The sequence below is a fragment of the Lipophrys pholis genome (genome assembly GCF_963383615.2).
Source record: "Lipophrys pholis genome assembly, chromosome: 17".
Taxonomy (NCBI): domain Eukaryota; kingdom Metazoa; phylum Chordata; class Actinopteri; order Blenniiformes; family Blenniidae; genus Lipophrys; species Lipophrys pholis.
The window spans coordinates 9,453,325-9,473,821 of record NC_137643.1 but is presented as its reverse complement, the minus strand read 5'-3'; the positions used below and the strand labels follow the sequence as shown (position 1 = coordinate 9,473,821).

The 20,497-nt window shown below is 42.4% G+C and overlaps 4 protein-coding genes across 4 annotated transcripts; 3 read left to right on the top strand and 1 right to left on the bottom strand.

Annotated features, from left to right (window-relative positions):
* Window positions 1-343: 343 nt before the first annotated feature.
* Window positions 344-3,335, top strand: LOC308122945 (zinc transporter ZIP4-like; the record flags this gene model as incomplete). Its single annotated transcript, XM_080485128.1, has 3 exons — window positions 344-553; window positions 2,518-2,865; window positions 3,111-3,335. The coding sequence occupies 3 exons, from the start codon at window positions 344-346 to the stop codon at window positions 3,333-3,335; spliced, it is 783 nt and encodes a 260-aa protein (XP_080341254.1).
* Window positions 3,336-3,462: 127 nt separating this feature from the next.
* Window positions 3,463-5,011, top strand: LOC308122944 (zinc transporter ZIP4-like; the record flags this gene model as incomplete). The annotated part of the gene is made up of 6 exons (XM_080485127.1): window positions 3,463-3,558; window positions 3,746-3,923; window positions 4,020-4,192; window positions 4,278-4,469; window positions 4,566-4,670; window positions 4,904-5,011. The coding sequence occupies 6 exons, from the start codon at window positions 3,463-3,465 to the stop codon at window positions 5,009-5,011; spliced, it is 852 nt and encodes a 283-aa protein (XP_080341253.1).
* Window positions 4,910-6,453, top strand: LOC308122473 (zinc transporter ZIP4-like). The gene is made up of 4 exons (XM_080484290.1): window positions 4,910-4,952; window positions 5,060-5,212; window positions 5,310-5,497; window positions 5,575-6,453. Exons 2-4 carry the CDS (start codon window positions 5,068-5,070, stop codon window positions 5,710-5,712), a joined length of 471 nt encoding a protein of 156 aa, XP_080340416.1. The 5' UTR covers window positions 4,910-4,952; window positions 5,060-5,067; the 3' UTR covers window positions 5,713-6,453.
* Window positions 6,454-9,302: 2,849 nt separating this feature from the next.
* Window positions 9,303-20,409, bottom strand: recql4 (RecQ helicase-like 4). Its single transcript, XM_080485126.1, is given in 28 exon segments — window positions 9,303-9,504; window positions 10,122-10,230; window positions 10,406-10,559; window positions 10,826-11,003; window positions 11,006-11,244; window positions 11,366-11,495; window positions 12,205-12,550; window positions 12,655-12,768; window positions 12,891-13,028; window positions 13,228-13,311; window positions 13,425-13,618; window positions 13,955-14,156; window positions 14,293-14,475; window positions 14,694-14,882; window positions 15,151-15,234; window positions 15,315-15,451; window positions 15,535-15,627; window positions 15,741-15,908; window positions 16,582-16,692; window positions 17,026-17,191; window positions 17,303-17,402; window positions 17,493-17,575; window positions 17,843-18,881; window positions 19,129-19,277; window positions 19,406-19,552; window positions 19,644-19,744; window positions 19,836-19,869; window positions 20,024-20,409. Coding segments are annotated over 28 exon segments (4,878 nt in total). The 5' UTR covers window positions 20,108-20,409; the 3' UTR covers window positions 9,303-9,382.
* Window positions 20,410-20,497: the final 88 nt, after the last annotated feature.

The window sequence follows — 20,497 nt, the reverse complement described above, 5'->3', positions numbered from 1 at the left end:
CTATAATCCTATTCATGCACCAGGGTGGGGGGAAAAAGCTTTATGTCATAAATTTATGGGTTTCAGGAAACCTGGGATTGTAGTTTGGGGAGGGGTCGGGACTGCGCTGCACAGGTTCAGCAGACAGGTGTGTGACAGCACGAGTCACGTCTCAGCCAATCACAATCCAGAGTCCGGGCGCCGCGAGCCGCATGAGTTTTAGACGCATAAAAGCTGCCAGCTGAGCTCTGAATGGTTCATAGTTTGTGTGGAAATCCTCCTGGATTGTGTGGCCGCACTGCTCCTTCCACCTCTTCATTAATCGCTTGTCGAATATAAAAGAAGGCTTGAAGAAAGTCTGGCGATGGTTTCCTCCGCGCTGCCTCTTCTGTTCCTATTGTCCGGCTGGGGATCGTTCGGTTCCGTGTCGGGATCGGCCGCCGTGGAGGAGGCTTACCGGGATGTGGTGAGCGTGGTGTCTCCGGGCCAGCAGTTTCTGACCGAGGAGGCTCTTCGCTCGCTCTTTAATACACTGGAGAAACGTGTGCAGTGCGGCGAAGTGCCGTGTGGAAAGGTGAGTTTTATTAGGCTTAGACTCCGCAGCCAGGTGAGACAGAGCCAGGTGTGTCCGCCCGCGGCGGACGGGAGGCCGAGGTCCAAAATCCATTCCCCAGGTCTACCTGGGTTTAAAAAAAAACATTTCCTATGATATTTTTTATTTTTTTGTATAGTTTTGTTGTGCATACAGTGAATGCAATTGTAGTTTGAAATGGTAGGCATATGTTACAATATTTTAAATATTCTATTTAAACTAAAAACAATTTTAACGGTATATTACTGTATTATATGTATTATTGTATGGAATATATGAAGTCTATAAGTACCAGCTTTCCAAGTATAATGTGAATATTTTTTTCTCACTTTACCAAGTCAACTTTTCTTTCTTTCTTTCTTTCTTTCTTTCTTTCTTTCTTTCTTTCTTTCTTTCTTTCTTTCTTTCTTTCTTTCTTTCTTTCTTTCTTTCTTTCTTTCTTTCTTTCTTTCTTTCTTCATGAGCACACCAAACTTCCTTTGTTCATGTAAGAAGTCACAGGGCACATTCCAATGCCAGAACTATTCCCAATATTGTTTAGGTCAAATATTTATTGTCTACAACAATGTCACATTTCAGTTTACACCAATTAGTTTACCGCTGCAATATTCAATCATCATTTGATAAATCACTTATTAGCAAGTACACACGTCTGTACTTATACAGTATATGTATGAATATACATCTACACACACATATATATGCAAATGTTCAGAGTAATTCAATAAAATTTCTAAAGTATTTCTAAAAAATAGAGACATGTATAAAATCGTATTTTTATAACACACTTTTCATACAAAGAAAAAAGCGGCTCAAATAGCTTCATTTGTTGGAAATAAAGCACTTTCCATCCTCATACAGATCACCTCCCAAACTCCGATCCCAAAAGATTCATGTGTGAGATTGAAACTTAAACATTGGGGAATAATCTACAAGCTACAATGGGCGACAATGAAAAGGCTATAAAATAGAAAGACATTGAATTATCTGCAACCAACGCAGACAAACCACTGTATCAGGGAGGGAGAGCAAAGTCCTTGAACGTCCTACAGATCAGCGGTAAAAGACACGAGTGCAGCATGCATGACTGATAAATTTATACTGTTGAGCTGTGGTGGCTGCCAATAAAAAACAAAACAGGCCCTTATAAAACTTTACTGGACATCACATTGCTTAGTTCTATTGCAGCTAAATGGAATGATATGACTGAAATAACAAAAGTTCCTCTGATCCTCAGCTCGGAGTTTGTCATGGCAACTCAGAGGTCAACATGTCCTCACAGTTTGACCCTGTGGATGTATATCATGGTCACTTTGTTACAAGCCAGATACAAAAATAATCCCCCCACATCCAGACAGATTATGTTTATGCTTTGTCCCACGTTTTCTAAAACCTTCCTTTTAAACATTATGACGCCCTCTACAGAAACTAATAGTATATCAAAATGTAGTTTTGTTTTGTTTTTTGTTTTTTTTATCAGTTTAAATAGAAAACTGTTTTTAAGAACATGGTTGTAGCAACAAGTGGGGCATTGCCGTTTTGTACGCAAAGACTTTTGCAGCCTTTGTTTAGAAAGAAAAGTGGTACAATCAGTTATAACACTATTCAATTTCAACTCAATTCAACTTTATTTATATAGCGCCACATACAACACAGTCATTCCCAGGTGCTTTCAACAAAGAGAACCCCAACTAGACATAAGATTCTTTCTAATAATACTACATAGAAGTTGTTTTTGTTTTGTTTCTCTTGTCAGTAAAACAAGCTTTAATATCAGATTGACTTCTTTTTTTTTTTTGTCATTGTTACTTTCTCTGATGCTTTTTGTATGATACCGCTCTCTTCAATACATGAATAAGTAAAAGTTTATAGATCAGAAAAGTAAGTAACTGGTTTACATATTGTTTACATAATCTGTGTCTTCATTTGTCTTGCTCTCTCTGTAGTGTGATCTTGCAGAGGCCGTTCACCAGCTCTTCAGCAACCACTCCCTCCACGCTGAGGACAAGGCTGGGAAAGGCGGTGAAAACGTGTCGGTCAGTGTGTCCCAGTTCCCGGATCTGGCTGCCGGCTCTGTTCTGTACCTCTCCTCTCCCGACCTGGTCTGCACCGCGGTCAAAGAGGGGAGGTGGGGAGAGAAAACGGAGCAGTTCTTACACAGTGTCACACACCATGATCACCACGAACACACCGACAGGCAAGAGCACGGACACGATCACAACCACATGGACGTCCATGGACTGGAGACTGTGTTTGTGGGACTTCGACGCCACTATGAGCCTTCTCTCAATGAGGTAAACATCACTCATTATGAGATCAAATGTTTCTTCTTTTTTTATTAATATTATTCATCATGCACGTGTGTCTTGATCACTTGTCATTTTGGAACATTTGTACCTCTTTCTTTTTTGACTTTACGCATTCTGAAATAATAATCTGTGATAATCCGCTGATCCAGAAAAAAAAAAAACTATGATGAATCTGCTTTGTAATCTTGTTGTGTATAAAAACTTGACTTTGGCTCCTTTTTGGCAACTAGAGCTGTCTGACACCCGGTGGCATCATGACAGAGGTCAACGCGTCTTCAGGTCACCAGAAAGTGGACGTGGGAGCAGTGTTGGGCCGCGTCCTGTATCACGCCCTGCTCGGACGCTGCTTCACAGATAAACTGCTGCCTGAGGAGAAATTCTTCCTGGACTACATCATAAATCAAATTGGGTCAGAGAATTTCACTATTGAAGGTAAACCTCCTGAAAAGTGTTAGATTCTTGTATTTATTTCCTCGACTTTATGAAAAAGCTTTTTTTTACGAAAAAATATTTTTTACTGTGCAGCTTTGGAGGCACTCATGAAAACTTTGAAACTTGGACCTCTTGAGGACGACCACGATCATGGACACGACCATGATCACGGACACGATCATGGTCACGATCATGGTCACGACCATGATGAGCATGATGAGCATGATGAGCATGATGATCATAGCAGTCAGAGACTGAGGAAGAGGAGCAGCCACGAACATCATGAGGCACATGACAGCAATTCCACCTGGGAACATGTATGTGCACACACAAAATCCTAAAATGTATTTCGATAAGGTGAAGCTAGAAAAGTTAGAGTTCTTGAATGATAATTCCAAAAACAAACAGCTCGTGTTTTTTTTTCCTTTCCCAGCATTGTTTCACAGCTGAAGAGCTGGTTTTGATCTACGGACTACCAGAAAGTGGCTCCTCTGCTCTCGGTCGATCAGATGTGACTCGACTCAGCCCTGCATTCATCCAACAGATGCTCAGCGGAGCCTGCACGCCAGTCACTGTACCAACCATTCCAGATTCACTCTCTGAGACTGAAAGTATGTGTCGACAAATACAGCCACGGCTTTACTGAGCCCCGAGCTTTATGTTTATTTCTAACCACCCTTCTTATACTTTCTCTTTTGTTCATGAAGAATACCTCTATGCAACCCTCGCCAACGTGCTGATAACGCTGACGTCCATGTTCGGAATTGTGATATTGCTGTTCACCTCTTGCACCAGTGCTTTCCAGTTGTGCATACAGTTTTGCATCAGCCTGGCTGTAGGCTCACTGACTGGAGATGCCTTACTGCACCTCTTACCCATGGTAGGTGACTTTTAAATAGCTTTAAATAGCCGGTTTGATTCATTACCAGCATGTACTCATTATGACTTCTTCTGGTTTTGTCTAGTTCCTGGGCTTGCACGTGCACTCACATGAGGACGGTGGTTCACATGATCACCACGGAGAAGTTCCAGACTACTTGTACAAAATGTTGGTCGTTGTGGCCGCAATCTATTTATTTTACCTGATGGAATCGATCTTTGCTCTCATTACACATAAAGACCATCATCATCATCATCATCACCAGCATGATCATGGGGTATGAAGAAAAAAACAAACGATGCTTTCCTCCAACAAATAGTTCTTTTAAATCTGCAGTAAAATGACTGACTGGTTTGTGTTTGTTCCACTCTAGAACGTCTCAGACCCCCACCACTGTGATCATGGGAGGGTTTTAGAAATGTTTCGAAAGGAGAGGATAGAAAAAAACAAATCGCAGTCGACATCCAAAGCAGAGCTGGTGAGAAACACTGCAAAAAAGAAAAGTTTAAACCTTTTATTTCAAATACTGATTCCAAGTGAATAACACAGATGCTACTGCAGGATGTGTCGTATGCTGAATGTTCAGAGTTATTGCAGCTTTAAGTATCCACTCCAACAAATAACACTGTCAATAGTTTACAGGCTGTAAATGTGAACAGAAACACACAACGTCGCCGCCATGACTGATTACTGAATATATTTACTTCTCAGGTTGACTGTGAAAATGACACGACTGTGGAGGTAAAGGAGCAAACCAGAGGTGAGCCGATTTCAACCGGCACAAAAACAAAAGTGACATCATCAAAGCTGAGCCGATGATGGTGATGATGGTGCTTATGACCGAGGCGTCCCTGTTTGTGTCTGCAGGCGCGCGTATGCTGCCTTTAATGATCACCATCGGTGACGGGATTCACAACTTCGCAGACGGATTAGCCATTGGCGCGGCGTTCTCACTGTCGTGGAGGTCCGGTTTGGCCACGTCGCTGGCTGTCTTCTGCCACGAGCTACCACATGAACTCGGTAAACGGGACTCGCCAACACAATCAAAAGCATATTGTCTAATTCCATCTTGCGGGGATTCATTCACATCATCCTGCTGCTCTTCGTTTCTCTGCAGGCGATTTTGCCATTTTGCTCCACAGTGGCTTGTCCGTCCGCATGGCGTTGCTTTTGAACCTTGGCAGCGCCATGACGTCGTTTGGCGGCCTGTACATCGCTCTGTCTGTGGCCACTGACCTGGCAACCCAACAGTGGATAGCTGCTCTTACCGCAGGACTCTTCCTGTACGTGGGGCTGGCCGACATGGTGAGTGTTACAGAGATCAATCTAACATTGACTTGGTGGAAGAACCTCCCCTCACTGTCCTCTCTTTGTAATCCCAGTTGCCCACTTTGGTCCACATCAACAGCAAGAGACCCTGGCTGATATTTGCGTTGCAGAACGCTGGCATTCTGACCGGCTGGGCGATTTTGTTGCTATTGTCACTTTATGAAGGCTCACTTTTAACGACGGGACTGTGAGTCTGACGTCAGCTTGTTCACCGGGTCCATCCCAGTCTGAGATCAGCAGTTCTGCTTAGAAAACTTGGATGACTCGCATGACTGGGAGTTCCTGCGCATCAAGGAACCAGCTGATATATTCGAGAGTTGACGAACATGTCAGTTGGTAAACTTCAACGTGCATGTTGTGCAAATGTTTTTAAAATATCCACACCCTCATTGAAATTGTTTTGTAACTATGTTTATTTATTTTTAGTAATTTTAAAATCTGATGAAGCTGCTTTTATAATGCACTACATGACATGTATCTGAGACTGGAAAGCTGTGGAGTACTTTATTTGAAATCCATAGATATTTTTCAATTGCGTAGAAAACAGGTTTTTCTCTTTTCTCTCTCGTCTTTTAACCGCTTTCCATATTTAATCCACTTCTATGCCACGTTTTGTGCCACATGATGTCATTAAACTGACATTTTAGACAGTGAAGTTACTTTATTGTCAAAATAAATATCAGATTGAAGTCCAGAGTAAACGAGAACTGGTAATAATACCGTTTGAGTTTGTTGAGAACATTTTGCTGCGGTAAGAGTCCAATAAGGAACAAATATTAGAACAGACTGTAAGTGTGTTTTTGCCCATGTCTCTACAACTTTGTAAAAAAATGTTATGCCTTTTTTTAATATATCCTTTGAGTCAAGAAAGCAAGAAAGTCACTTTTTCCCAGTGTATAATTATACTGATTGCCTGCAACACATTTTTGATTAAAAAAAAAAAGAAATTATGTATTCAATACATTTTGTTCAAAAAATAAATTTTAAAAATGATGTGCCAACAGTCTGCTGGTAATCATTATTTTGTCAATTTTTCTATAAACACTGTAGACTTGGATGACAACTAATTGCCTCATCCACAACACCTCCAAACAGTAGTTTGTCCTTTCAAAGAAACATTTTGATTTTGGGGATTTTTAAAATTAAGTCCTTGAAGAGTTCTGATATTTTCTTCTTTTCCTCTCTCAAGACATTCGAGTGATCAGACTGGAAAAGCCTGTCGGAGTCAATTGTCATTTAGTTTTTGATTGTATTGAGCTTTGATCGTTTGTCGACGGATCAGCAGAAAATCAGAGTACGGACCTTTACTAGCCGGTGTTTCCCCGCTTTTGTGTCATAATCTTTGGTACATCATGGTGGTAAAACAGATGACATCTGATAAACGTGTAATCTCTGAGTAAATGAAGGCGGCGGCGCAATACAAACCTGGCACTATCTTTTTCACTGGGGCTCCTTCGCTCACAAGTTACATGATCGCCTTCATGAGGGACAAAGTTCACTGACAACTCATCGGCCAGAGAAGCAGAAAAATGGTCGTCACTGTGTACATGTCTGTACTAAAGCATACATACAGAAGCAGGTGTACTGTATATCACACTGAAAGAAAGTGATGAACACACTTAGGATTATTGCTGATCTTTTAATCACATTCTACATTTTTAAAAAGTGCACAGTACATGTGCATTGCTGTGAAATGTTGCAAAAGCAACGCTGATCAAATTGCACACAAAGCATGTAGCCGAAGCCAGAATAATACTGGGCTTCCCTAAAGCAAATTTTCCCAGCTGCAAATCAAAACTCCTGAGAAGTTTCATGAACTAATATGAAGCTACTGCACCAATAAAAAGCCTGACTTTAATCCCCGACATAAATTGTAGTTTTTATCCTTTTCATGTTACCACCTAATAAATCCTTAACAGTGGAGCTGTTAAAGAGGAAATGAAGAGCCAGTAGAGAGAAAGGACAAAGGCCAGAAGCGAAGGAAACATTGGAACGGACCGCAGTCGGCTAAACGGTACTGCTCTCCGTCACGTTGACCGACAAAAGCATAAAAACATCTATGAAGTTATTTTATTTGATACAAAGGTTGATGGAAGAGGCACAATGCTGCCACAGCGAAAAACCAAAGCAATGAATTGGTGTGTCATTATATTATAAACATTATGTCATCATGTCATAAAGATGCACCACTCTATAGTGTAAAGTTTCATAATGTCTCCACAAATGTTATGGCGTGTCACGTTCACATTCTGACAAACAAACAAAAAAAAGAACTTCAGCAAAAAAAACTTATTCATGAGTGATTGAAAGTGGAAAAGTACTGATTTTCAAGTGGTAAAAATACATGTGATGTATCACGTATTTCTTAATGATGCACATTGTAGTTTCATGCAAGGTAAAAATGGACAGACTTCATTCTTCTTTCTCTGAGATGACTTGCTTACTAATATACCAGTTTGACCTTTATCTGCAGAATTTTTTAATGATCTGATTTGGTTTTCTTTTTGTTGCCTTGTGAATGCTCACGGTTCCTCTACAAAGTAGGAATGTCCCCAACATATGTCAGACACTGAAATGTCATGATTAAACCATGTTGACATACGTTACCCCTTCATAATGTAATGGAGTAAATAAGTAGGTCTTAGCGAAGTGCACATGGCTGTCTCATTGTGTTTCTTCTGTGCTGAGCTGCACCCTCTCTTCCCAGCAGAACTCGGCGTAACACCTCGAGCACTCCTTCCCCAGTCAACCTGGGTGTTTTTGGAAAAAGCAGCGATTGAGACAAAAGCTCCAGCAATAGCTTGTAACAATCCACTTATATTACAGTATTATACTTGACTCAGTAACTCCCAGCTTCCCTCCTCCAGGGCAACACAGAAGAGTAGTGGTTAGCACTCTCGACTCACAGTGGGATGATCCCTGGTTCGAGTCAGGGCCATCCGTTACATCCCCAGCCCTGTCTTTGTGGGAATGTTGTTTCATTCTCATGAGCAAAGTCAAACATATCTGAGGTCACTTTGTCACACCGAAGCAACACGCTTGTGAAAGAGTAAACTCTGCTCAGGAGCGGCTGTAAAAATCCCCCTGCATGTACATTTCCCGGAATGAGCTGACTCAATGGCCCACTTGTCTCCTGATTCACCTGCTCGTTATTCGTCACGTGGAAACTTGAACCCAGTTGACTCAGTCTGTTAGTGGGTGTCAGCCGTTTACTGATAAAGTAACAGTTCACCCATATTTAACTTCAACTCATCAGGCTTGATATGTGTGTCATTAATAGCACAAGTAAATTTTCATTAAAAGGAAACAAACCACTCCCCTTTACCGTAACCGTGTTTACATTTTGAAGGTTTCACAAGAGTCTCATGAAGTAGAGCAGTTTTCTAACAAAGGCAGTGATTCATAATTTAAAGGCTTTTTAAAAATGGTCTGTCAAGATACTACGGTCGCAAGGAGTCAATATTTGCTTTCCTATCTGCTGTTTCAACACTCACACGGCTATGGTGAATGATTTAATAAAACATTCCCTTTTATTTTCACTCACATGCTTCCTTGTATAAGTTAATTTCTAGGTCAAGGACTGTGAGTTGTTGTACCAAACAAGTTGTTTTATGGTCTTTTAGACTTGAATTACTTTTAAAATACCGACAACTACAACATATTTACACTAAAATAAATTCCCCTCAAATAAAATAAAAAAATGCCACAGCAAAGCCAACGTAGAAAAATAGAAACTTTTTTTTATTTACTGAGTAAAAATATTAACATTTTTCATTTATTTGAAATTCAGACCGACTTGTTTGGAAATCAACACACACACACACACACACACACACACACACACACACACACACACACAGATCATTTGAAGCGAATGATCTCCTGCGTTGCCAGTCTGATGAGCTGGTTGAAGTCGAACTGAATGTATTTCCTCCAGTAGCGTCGGTCTTTGCCGTAGGTTTGAGCAGGATAACACGGACTGCCTGAAACACAAACTGGGCTTCAGCTTCATGGATCGCTCACGTCTGACAGGCAGACTGCAGATTAACTCAAATAGAAACGTGTGTAATCCGGTGAATTTATGTAGTTTACTGATCAAAATGGTTCTCTGAGTGGAGCCCCAACCTGAGGAGGCAGAAGATGAATCTGGAGCAACAGTGAGACTGAAATAAGCAAACGAGGCTCTCTGACGACCTCTAGAGGTCTGAGCAATCCCTCCTCTTTAAAGGAAGGCTGCTTCCAGAAATCATAAACCAATTTGTTCAGCAAAACTTTGATTATCAACCGATCCAACGTGTTTGTGTCTGCAATTGTTTATTTATTCAAAATTAACTATATACTCATTCCATATTGGAATGTCTTTTATAGACATCTTGATTAGTTTTGCGTGCTTTTCTTTGTGTTTTGCTTTTTTCTTGAATACGACCACAGAGACATTATAAGTATATAACCAGCATAACCCTGAAAATATTAGGCTTTTTCTATTATTTCTAACTCGTATTAAAGTGGTACACATCTTTTTCTATGGTGAAATTAGCCAGAAATTAATTGGTATTAGAAAAATATATTGTTGTGTATGTATGTATGTATGTATGTATACCTATGCCATGCAGGATTCTTGCAACGGCTCTCCCAGAAAACTTCTCATCACTTCGGTTGGAAAGAAAACCTCTGATGTCGGCTCTTATTTGATCTTCCCACTCAAAGATCTGCAAACACACACACACACAGGCAGACACACACAGGCAGACACACACACACACACACACACACACACACACACACACACACACACACACACACACACACACACACACACACACAGTCAGACATGAGCCACAACATTCCCTATCATTTATCTAACAAACATGTAATTATCTTCACCTTGTATTTGTCTTGCTCCTCGAGGTCGACCGGTTGGAGTGTGTGATCTCTGTCTCGCCGTTTGTCAAAGTACTCGGAGAGAAGCCCTTTCAGCTGTAAACTGCGAGTCTCGTCCAAATCTTCCAGACAGGATGACACAGTTTGGAAGGCGACACTGGGGAAACAACAAAATGGTTAAACCAACAAAACAGGAAGTTCACAAACACAGATTGACAAGAGGATAATCACATGAATATAGAGCAAAGTTATAAGCATGGTAAATTCCTGGGTGAATCAAATCGTCACGATTATGATGCTCATTCAGGTATTGTAAATACAAATTAGGATATATTATTTTTCTATTTATCTCACAAAAAAACGAATGCAAAAGATAAACGACTGAATGGCTGCAGCTGCTTCTAAAAAAAAAGCGCACTGTACCTCTTGAAAGCTTTGAAACTGGACGTCAGCTGGTACAGCTGCGTCCTCTCTTGGTCCTGCACGCGATTGTGCAGAAACTGACAAACTCTGTCCAGCTCATCGTGGCTCAGGTCCCCAAAGGAGCGAAAGTAGAACGAAAGGGAGGAGAATTCGACGAGAACGCCGCTGCGGCCGCCAGCTGAAACGCAGAAACATCGACACGTGACCACTTCTGTGAGGGCGAACCAGGGAGACCAAATGTAATAACCAAACCTCTATCTGTGCTCCACTGAAGCTGCCTGAGTCCTCTCTTCACGAGGGGAAGCTCCCATCCCATCGTGTCCGCCACTTCCACAACGTCAAACTCCAGCTGATCGCATGTCTCCACTCGCTCGCCCGCCATCCGCCGTCTGGCCAGCACCACGGCGATGGGAGGGCAACTGGAACAGCGGATTCAAAGATGTGTAAAAAATATATTTATTTATTTATTTTTATATTTATTTATTCTCATCTGGCTTCCTAAAAGCACAGCACCAGAATATGTTAAGGAATATTTCCTACATCTTTGTGACTTTCTGGAGCTGCCTCGGTCCGTTGTAGCAGCTGACTTTACACACAGACAGGGTGGGGTGCAGGAGCTCCACGAACCGCTGCGGATGAAGCTCCAGATAGCAAAGCAGCGTCTCCACACCTGAAAATAATCATAAATATAACCCTTATTATTCAGAGAAAGCTCTTTATAAAAAAAAACAAAAAAAAAAACATGCTTTACAGCTTAAAACCAAGTGCTCAGATACACAAACATTCACAACAGATGAGTTTTCAGGAGAGATTTTATAGAACTCAAGTCATTCCAGTCTCTGATGTAGGAGTAAAGTTTTGGTTTCACCTGAGCGGAGGAAGCAGGAAGGAATGTAAGATGAGGTCAGGGTATGGCGCAGCATTAAAATGAATATGTTGTTGTACAAGGAACGGGGCGATGTGTTCATGAGGACAAGAGCAGCTGAGCTCTGGATGCGTTACAGTTTATATGATGAGACATGCTGTTGGTGGAGTATAGAGGTATTGAACTCGTGAACCAGGGAATCAGCTGTAGAGCAGGAACGTGATGGATGCAGTTGCCATATTTTTTATATAGAATACAGGTTTTGATGTGGGAAACAACAAAGTTACAGATATAACCTATTTTAAAAAATGTTGCCGTTTTCTGGGGTTTCTCTGACTTGTGTTACCCAGCAAGTGTCGGAAAATATCTTTTCTAAACCAACTCTGAGACACTGATACTTATGGTGAAGTGGTCTCATATTTCTATATAAAGTCTGGCTTTGCTCTCCTGTGGTGAATCAAGTCAAAAGTGCTTTTCATCCAACTGTGAAAAGATAAATGAAAACATGATGTACCTTCCTCTGTGATGTCCAGAGCCTCAACGGTTTCTTGGATGGGTATCGCTCTCTCGTGCGTATGACACACTCGCTCTTCAGGCCAGTCGCTGCCGGCTGCTTGCCGGTCCTCTGGCTGTTCCTCTGGCTGTCCCTCTGGCTGTTCCTCTGGCTGTTCCTCTGGCTGTTCCTCTGGCTGTCCCTCTGGCTGTCCCTCTGGCTGTTCCTCTGGCTGTCCCTCTGGCAAATCGGCTTTGGTGTCTTTTGCCGTCTGCTCTTCCTTTTTCTCTTCCTCCTCCTCATTCTTCTTTCCATCATCTCTGCCTTCCTGCAGGGTTTGCTCAGCTGGACCAAGATCTGAAATCTCCTTGCGATGGGGAAAAAAAAAAAAAAAAAAAAAAAAAAAAAAAAACTTGTATTGGAATGTAAAACCTAAAACTCACTTGCTTAACAATAAAACCTTATAATCACCTCTCCTGTCGTCAGTTGTGGTTTGTGTGACTGCTCTTTGTCTTGTTGAGGATTCAGGCTTCCTTTCTGATCACACTCATCCATCATCTCCAGCAACTCCAAGTCTTCAACATCCTGCACACAGAAATTGGCAGAACACCACTTATATATATATATAATTGTTTTCACCTTTAAAGAAGGTTTTAATGAATATCACTCAATGCAAAACATTTCTATTTGCAGACACTGGGACTTACCATCAGGAGCTCCTGCTGTTTCTGATGAATCTGTTTACATTTGCAGGCTGGGAAAACTTTTTGGACTAGTCGCTTCACGGTGTAGTAGTCCACCGTGTCCGCGTAAATATGGCGACGCAACTCGTGGAGGTCTCCACCCTGCACACACAACCATACATCAAACTCATAATATAGCTCAGTAGGTACTCAATCCATCATTTGAGCTCGGGATCAAACCAGACGACTCACTATGCCGTCAGTATCTTTCTAATGACTGTATTTAATAGAAACTGTAGTACTTAATGACACAAGCCCAGAAGATCCCGTATTCTTTCAGTCTAAATAGTTGAATTCTCACCTCTGGGTCCAGAAACAGGTGACAGTGAGCAGGTTCTGCATCTCTGCCCGCTCTCCCGATCTCCTGAACGTAGCTCTCGAAGCTCTAAAAACACACAGCGGCGTACAGAGAACTCGCATAAAGTGTGATGCTGGCAGATGGACACTGAAAACCGCTTTTCCACGATGATGCTCAGAACCAATCAGGCCTCTTCCCACCTTAGGCATGTTGTAGTGTATGATACCACGGACGTCAGACTTATCCAGGCCCATGCCGAACGCCACCGTGGCCACTACGATTCTCAGCTCGCCGCACATGAAGTTGTTCTGGACGCGGCGCCGCTCGGACCCCGACTGGCCGGCGTGGTAAGACTCAGCCTGCCACTTCAGCGGTTTACGGATCTTCTTACGAGCTGAATACAAAATAAAGCCAAAAAAAAGAGAATCAATAAGAAAAGTGGGAACGATTTTCACATTCGGAGATTCAATTTATGTACATCACATTTTCCCCAACTATATCTAGCTTCTTCTTTTCTTTTTTTTAGGTGGAGTAGTTGAATACGGTTGGATACAGTTGGATCATATGAAAGTGATTGGAGAAGCAGGAAAACATTCAGTTATAATATCGAGTTTTAACGACAGCATCCCTACAAACTCTTAGCCTTTGGATATAATCTGCTGCGGTCATATCTGTTATGGTGTTGCACTTAAGCTCATGTATTCAAAATACAAAATGTCTGACACTTTACCCAGTTCTTTCTTTTTCTGTCCTACAGGGTTGTTCTGTGATTGGCTGTTGCTGCTGATCTGGTGGTTTTCCTTCACCAGCACCCCCTGCAGGCAGGTCCTGAGCAGCGCCGCCACACGGACAGTCTCCTCTCTTCTGGTGCAGTAGACAATGATGGAGTCCAGACAACCAAAACGATCCCCTTTCAACAAAGCCACTAATGCCTTGAAATATAAAGACAGGAGAGACAGACAGTCACCAAAACTCAAAGATCCTGCACAAGGAAATCTACGTTTCCAAAAGAATACGGTTCGGCTCTGCGTTGCGTTGGACAGGCACACAAAACACGACTCTTCATACCTGATCCTTGTCTCTGTCCATAGACACAGACAGATTGAGGTTAGGAGGCACAGCTGCAGACCTGACAGCGATGCCATCTTCATCACTGATGTTCAGATGCTGAGCGATGTCAAGAGCAGTGGACAGCGTGGCTGTAGCCGTCAGTCCCAGCATGCACTGCACTCCCAAACGCTCCCGTAGCACCTGTAAACAGAAAACAATGTGGAGATATGAGCGCTTACAAGGAGAATGAGGTATATAAAGCTTAATCATTCTCTAATACATTTTCAGATCTTTCAAGCCGATCAAAGATTTTATTAAATTCCAGTATTTTACTGCAGTTGCCCTCCCACATAATACTTTTGTCTGCGTTTGCTGGCCATGAAACCTTTAATTATAAGCGTAAGGCTTCATTAACCCACCTTACAGAGCCTCAGATAACATGGTCTGAAGTTGTGTGACCACTCAGAGACACAGTGAGCTTCATCTATACATGCAAAGGCCACAGGGGGGAGCTCCTGAGCGGAGGGCAGACACCCTGAACCTGAACGTCCTCCACCGACCAAAGCTTCAGGAGAGAGGAGCAACACCGACACCTGGCCCGATTTCACCTGAGGGAGAGGAAGGAGCACATGGAAGGTAGAATGAAACTATTACTGGATGTCAAACGTTACAGATAAACTATTGGAATGTTTATCAACCTATAGAAATCTGATCCCTCTAAACTAAGAGCTCCTTTCTCTCTCGAATTATTACCAAGAATGAGCGTGCACAAACACTGAATTCATCCTGACTTGTACATATATGTACATATGTATTATGAAGCTACAAATGTGGATCTGTCATTGTTTGGATCACTGTTTACTGTTTGTAATTTACCTTTTCTATCGCAGCTTCTCTCTGCTTCATCGTCATGTTGGAGTGGATACAGGCGGCCTTCAGCTTGGCCGGCACACCAGACAGCTACATCACAGAAAGAGGTTGTCGGGTGTGAACGAGTAAAAATCAGCCTTTTCTCTTCTACAATCAGTGAAAGTGTTTACCTGGTCGTCCATGAGGGATACCAGAGGGGAAATAACCAACGTGATGCTCTTGGCTCTCTGAGCGTACAGGTACGCTGGAAGCTGGTAGCACAACGATTTGCCCATGCCGGTTGACAACACCACAAGGGTGGAGAGACCTGAAAATACAGAGAGAAACAGGAGATTGTGGAAGTGCACATGCTTGCGGGTGTGGGAGAGTATTTACGGGTGCTGTACAAACCCGACAGGATCCTCATGATGGCTTCTTCCTGTCCGCCTCTGAAGGATGAATAGCCGAGTTCTAGCAGAGCTGAATACACTTCATCGGGTGTTTCTGATCCCAAACAGAAAAAAAGTCTCAGTCAATTCTCAGACAGAGACATGTTGTCTACTTTATGTGCTCTTATCTGTGATGAATATACAGATCAGACCAGTTAACAGTGTTACCCTGAACTTTGCCGTCATCCGTGAGAGGATAAAGTGGCTGGACAGGAGGTGGAGCAACGGGACGTTTATAGTCGGGACGAATCACATTCAGCAGCACTTCATCTTTAACGCGACCGTCTGCTTCCTTGTCCGGTTGGTTTGGTTCTTCTTTGGCACCAAACGATGCGACTAGAACCGAAAAGAAGATTTCACAAAATACTTTAAAACTAAAAATATAAGTTGAGCTTTCTGTCAAAAGCTCTGCTTTGATTTGCAAAGTTGAGCAGGATCAATGAATGACTTTGGACTGAATCTGATTTCATTAATTAAAGTACACGTGTAAATTAAATCATTAAAAATGTACCAAACAAGCATTTGACTAGAAAAACTGATAATAACTGACAATTACTTCAACTGTATGTCCTGATCTTCCCTGGTATCAAAAATGAAATAATCAGATTATTTATAACTTTCTTCGGCTGATTGGTTTTGATTTTACATTCATAGCTTTAATCTGAATTTCAGCAGAAAAAGCTTTTTTCGAGTGAAATATTTGTCCCAAGCCATGTCGTTATATTCATCCGCTGACCAAGGAAGAGTTTATATTTATCTCATGTGAAAACATTACCAAAAGCTATAAGTGAAAACTTTTGCCGCCAGGCTTAGAGAAACATCCACAACCTTCTGAAAGAAACTGGACCGTAAAGTTATTAAAAAAATTAAAGGATTGAGTTCTGACTGATATCTTCTGATGTATACAAGTATGATGGCTGCCTTGTGTGTCCTGGTAGGGCTCGTCCAATAATCTCAAATTCTAAAATCACATCTCTACAACACTTCTATCGATTTACAAAAGACGCACCCAATGGCTGAGGCCCGAGCGTTCCCGTTGCCCTGGCAACGTCCTCCAGCGTGGGCAGTTCGAATGGCTCCTCTTCCGCAGGGTCGTCTTCCGGAACTGGAGGTGGAGGAGCTACGAGACAGATCAGCAGGATTGACGCTCAATCTTTTTCGTGACTGCATGATGAGTAAACTCTGGTAGAAATCCCAACAATGAAGAATAATTCTACCGCAGGCAAACTGGCTTCTTAAACTGTTGCAGTAAAACGTTTATCACGCTGCTTCACTGTTTGTTATTGACGTGAGTAAAATAGAGCAAGTGAGCAACCAGCAATAGCAGTTTGGATTACTTTGGGATCATCGGATGTGTCTTTTCACAGTTTCTTCAACTACAGATCTCAGTAGAGGTTTAACACCTCACCTTTCAGAACTACGTTCATATTCTCACGCTATATTTCTGCGTCACCTGGTCCCTTGCAGTCGATCGCCCAGTGTCCGGTCCCTCCACACTTGTAGCAGGTGTCGCCCTGCCGACTGAGCCCGCCTCTGAAGCCGCCCCTCCTTCCCCTGCCGAAGTAACCCCCGCCTCCGCCAAAGCGCTCTCCTTTCAGCTGGAACTTCTGCACGTACAGCTGAAAGAAAGAACAGACCAGGGAGAATACTGTAATGTGTGACACCTCTCTGAAACCTCCATACGTTTTCTATATGATGCCGATATCATCACTTTCGCACACAAAACTCACCTGCCTGCGCAGAGCCATCCCTCTCAGAGCATATCCTTTCACATGAGACTTCTTTTTTAAATTGATCCTCACAAAGTTTCCCTCTGCACTTTTTGCAACTCTGTCAAATTGAAAAAAAAAAAAAAAAAGAATTACAGACTTCAAATAAAAAGTATCCAGTTTTATCGTCTTGAGATATATTTGCTCGTACCTGGCTCGGACAGACTGCGTTCGATACATTCTCCTCGCTCTGATTTCCTCCTCTACTTCTCCCAACAGGTTCTCTTGAGGAACCTTAACAGAAATAAACAGGCAGGCTTTATTTGGAGGGTCTGCACAAAGAAGCTGTTGAAGAATATTGCATTACATAAGGAAAATAATGACACTTATTCTGAATTAATTTCTACAAGGCAAAAAATAAAATTCAGATTTTCGTATAGTTACGATAATTCAATTTTTCCTCAAACCCACAAAACCAACCCATTCGTTGCTCTGCTGAAGGCACAATGCGGTTGTAGACTAGTTTGCTCTGAAATTATAATAATTCATTCACTCACTCACCTTCCTTGGTGTTCTACTTTCTTTGTCCTTCTCGCTCTCTCCGTCTTCTTCTTTTTTCTTTGTTCCTCTTTTCTTCGCCGTCCCTCCTTGAGCAGGGCTCAGGTTTACATCAGAGCTCTCTTTCTTTTTACTCCTCCTTTGCCTCTTTTTCACTCCTCCTCCTTCGGTTGCATCTCCACCCGCGTCTTCTCCTTCCCGTTGCCTTTTCCTGCCTCTCTTCTTTGGGCCTTTGGACTTCGGACTACTCTCGCTCTCATTTCCCGGAGTTCGCTGTGGCTTTTCCATCTCCTCACCTTCCCTTGGTTTTTGTTTACCTTTCTCTCCTCTTTCACGTTTTCCAGCACGTCGCTGAGCTGACTTTGGTGAAGCGTCACTGACGTTTGTGTCCCTCTTAGTGGACACTGAACTTCCATCTTTTCCTAACACTGCTGATCCTTCTCCATCTCCATCCGCTAAGATTTCCAGGCTCTCTGCTACTTCATCTCCTTTTCTGTCCTTTTCTGGGTGTCTCTCACCTCTTTCTTCTATTTTTATGCCCTGGTTGCCGGCACCAGGCTTCTCCTCATCTCCCATCTCCCCAAACACCTGACACCGCTCCAGCCATTTCCTGTCAACGAAGCTCAGCCTGCTGGCGGGAGACGGTCTTCCCACAGATCCTCCTCTAAAACCTCCAAACGACTGCGGGCGTCCTTCAGAGACAAAAGAAGTTTCAGGAATTTCAGATTTGAATCCCTGATGTGGAGTTTTTAATACATCAGGAGTTTCTTTTATGTCTCCTGAAGCTTTTTCTGTGGCTTCAGGTTTTCTTTCGGAATCTCCAGCAGTTTGTTCAGGAGATAACGACGACTGGCCGGAGGATCTGCATGGAGCAGAAGCTGAATCCCTATTTAAACTGCTGCTGTGGCCATGAGCAGAATCTGCAGATTCGTCACTAAACAGTCTCACAGGTTCAAAAGGTTCAAAAGGTTCCAAAGGCTCTTGAGGCACGACAGGATCCAGCGTCTTCGAAGCCAGGGACCCCAGAGTCGGCGTAAAACTCCTGTGAGCAACGACACAATTACAAAGAAAGCTTGATCATCTCAGAGTGATTCTATTGACATCATTTGACTACCTGAACTACTTTTACTTCTATTTTCCTCCTTTGATTCATTATAGTGTGTTGTAACCATAACCCTAAAATATAGAAAGATCTCTACCCGTATTACACCTGGAAAATAATGAATGAAATAATATATATGCAATTTAAGAGAGAGTCTCACAACACAGAAGCACTCTACAACATTCACCTCGGTGAAAATGGGCTTGTTTCACTGCCCACGCTTGTGATCTTTGCAGGAGTTCCAGGTTTGACTGTTGACATAGTTCGTTCATCTTTTAAGCAGTTTAGAGGCCGCCGGCCGGGAACTGGAGATTTCTTCAGAGTGACCGGTCGCTCCTTTGAAAGAAAATCATAGTTAAGTTTATTGAGATCAAAAACTATGTATATGTATGTTCTTCTGACTCATGCACAGGAAGAAGAGAAACATATTTAAGTGGTTAGGTGCGTTTGGATATCGCCCTAACCTTACTGAGTGAAGCCAGGTTGCTTTTAAGCTTCAAACCATAATATTGGGAGGAAGCTTTCAGGTTGTCTTTGTCCTGGGCTGTCAGCCTGGGGGAGGCTGCAGGTAACGCGCTGCGGTTCAGATGAACACCCCATGAGTCCGACTCCTAAAAGACAGGAAATAAAGCATAGTATTAGTAAGTATTCGGTAAGATAATATAGCTGTTGATGTCCACAGGCTTGGTAGACTTTCTGTACCTTGGCAGTGTTGAGCTCAGCTGAAGCTGGAGTTTGACCCCCGGGTACATCACTGTTGTTTTCTTTGGCTTGTTTCAAACTGCGATACTCCTTATACAAATCTGACACAAAGGACAGTGTTATTACATTCTCCAGAGGATTACTTCATTTGTTTACTGTCTGTTTGCAGGGATTCGCATGGGCAGTACTCACTTCTGGTCTCATCTGGAGCCTGATCAATGTCCTCCTGGAAATCAAAATGAACTGTATGAATAAGAAAAAAACTAAAAGGTGACAGCACCAGTCTGTACCAGTGAGGGTAGGATGCCATCTGAGCAACCCTTTCCATAACACAACCATAATAAAGCCATATCGACACTTAAACTGAGTGTTTCACTCACCTTGTTGGGTTTCCTGTGGTTCTCTTTTAGGAAACTTTGCTCCCAGCGTTTCAGCACAAGTTTCACCTCGTTGTAGCGATCCATAGTGAGAACAGAGCCGGTAAACTACCGTTTTCTGGATTTTAAACAATCAAACATGCTGCATGTCTGCACGAAGACAAACGCTTTTCATAATCGCTACGTTAAACTGACGTTTTTTTATGGAAACAACTGCGAAATCTTCTAGTTTTTAAAATGACAATATATCGCTTTAGCTTTTTGTTTCCCGGATAAATCTGCTTGAAATCTCCGGATGGTAGAAAAACTCAGTTTAAAGCGAAAAAATGTGTCATACACGTCCTTCCTGTGGCGGAGTGTTGTTTACGATTTTCCCGCGCCGGAAATGTGATATTTCGGGTTGCCAGGTTTCTTTATGTTTTCCCCAGTTTCATGGAAAGCTACATTCTATTTTCACGCAGATTTATTCGAGTAGAT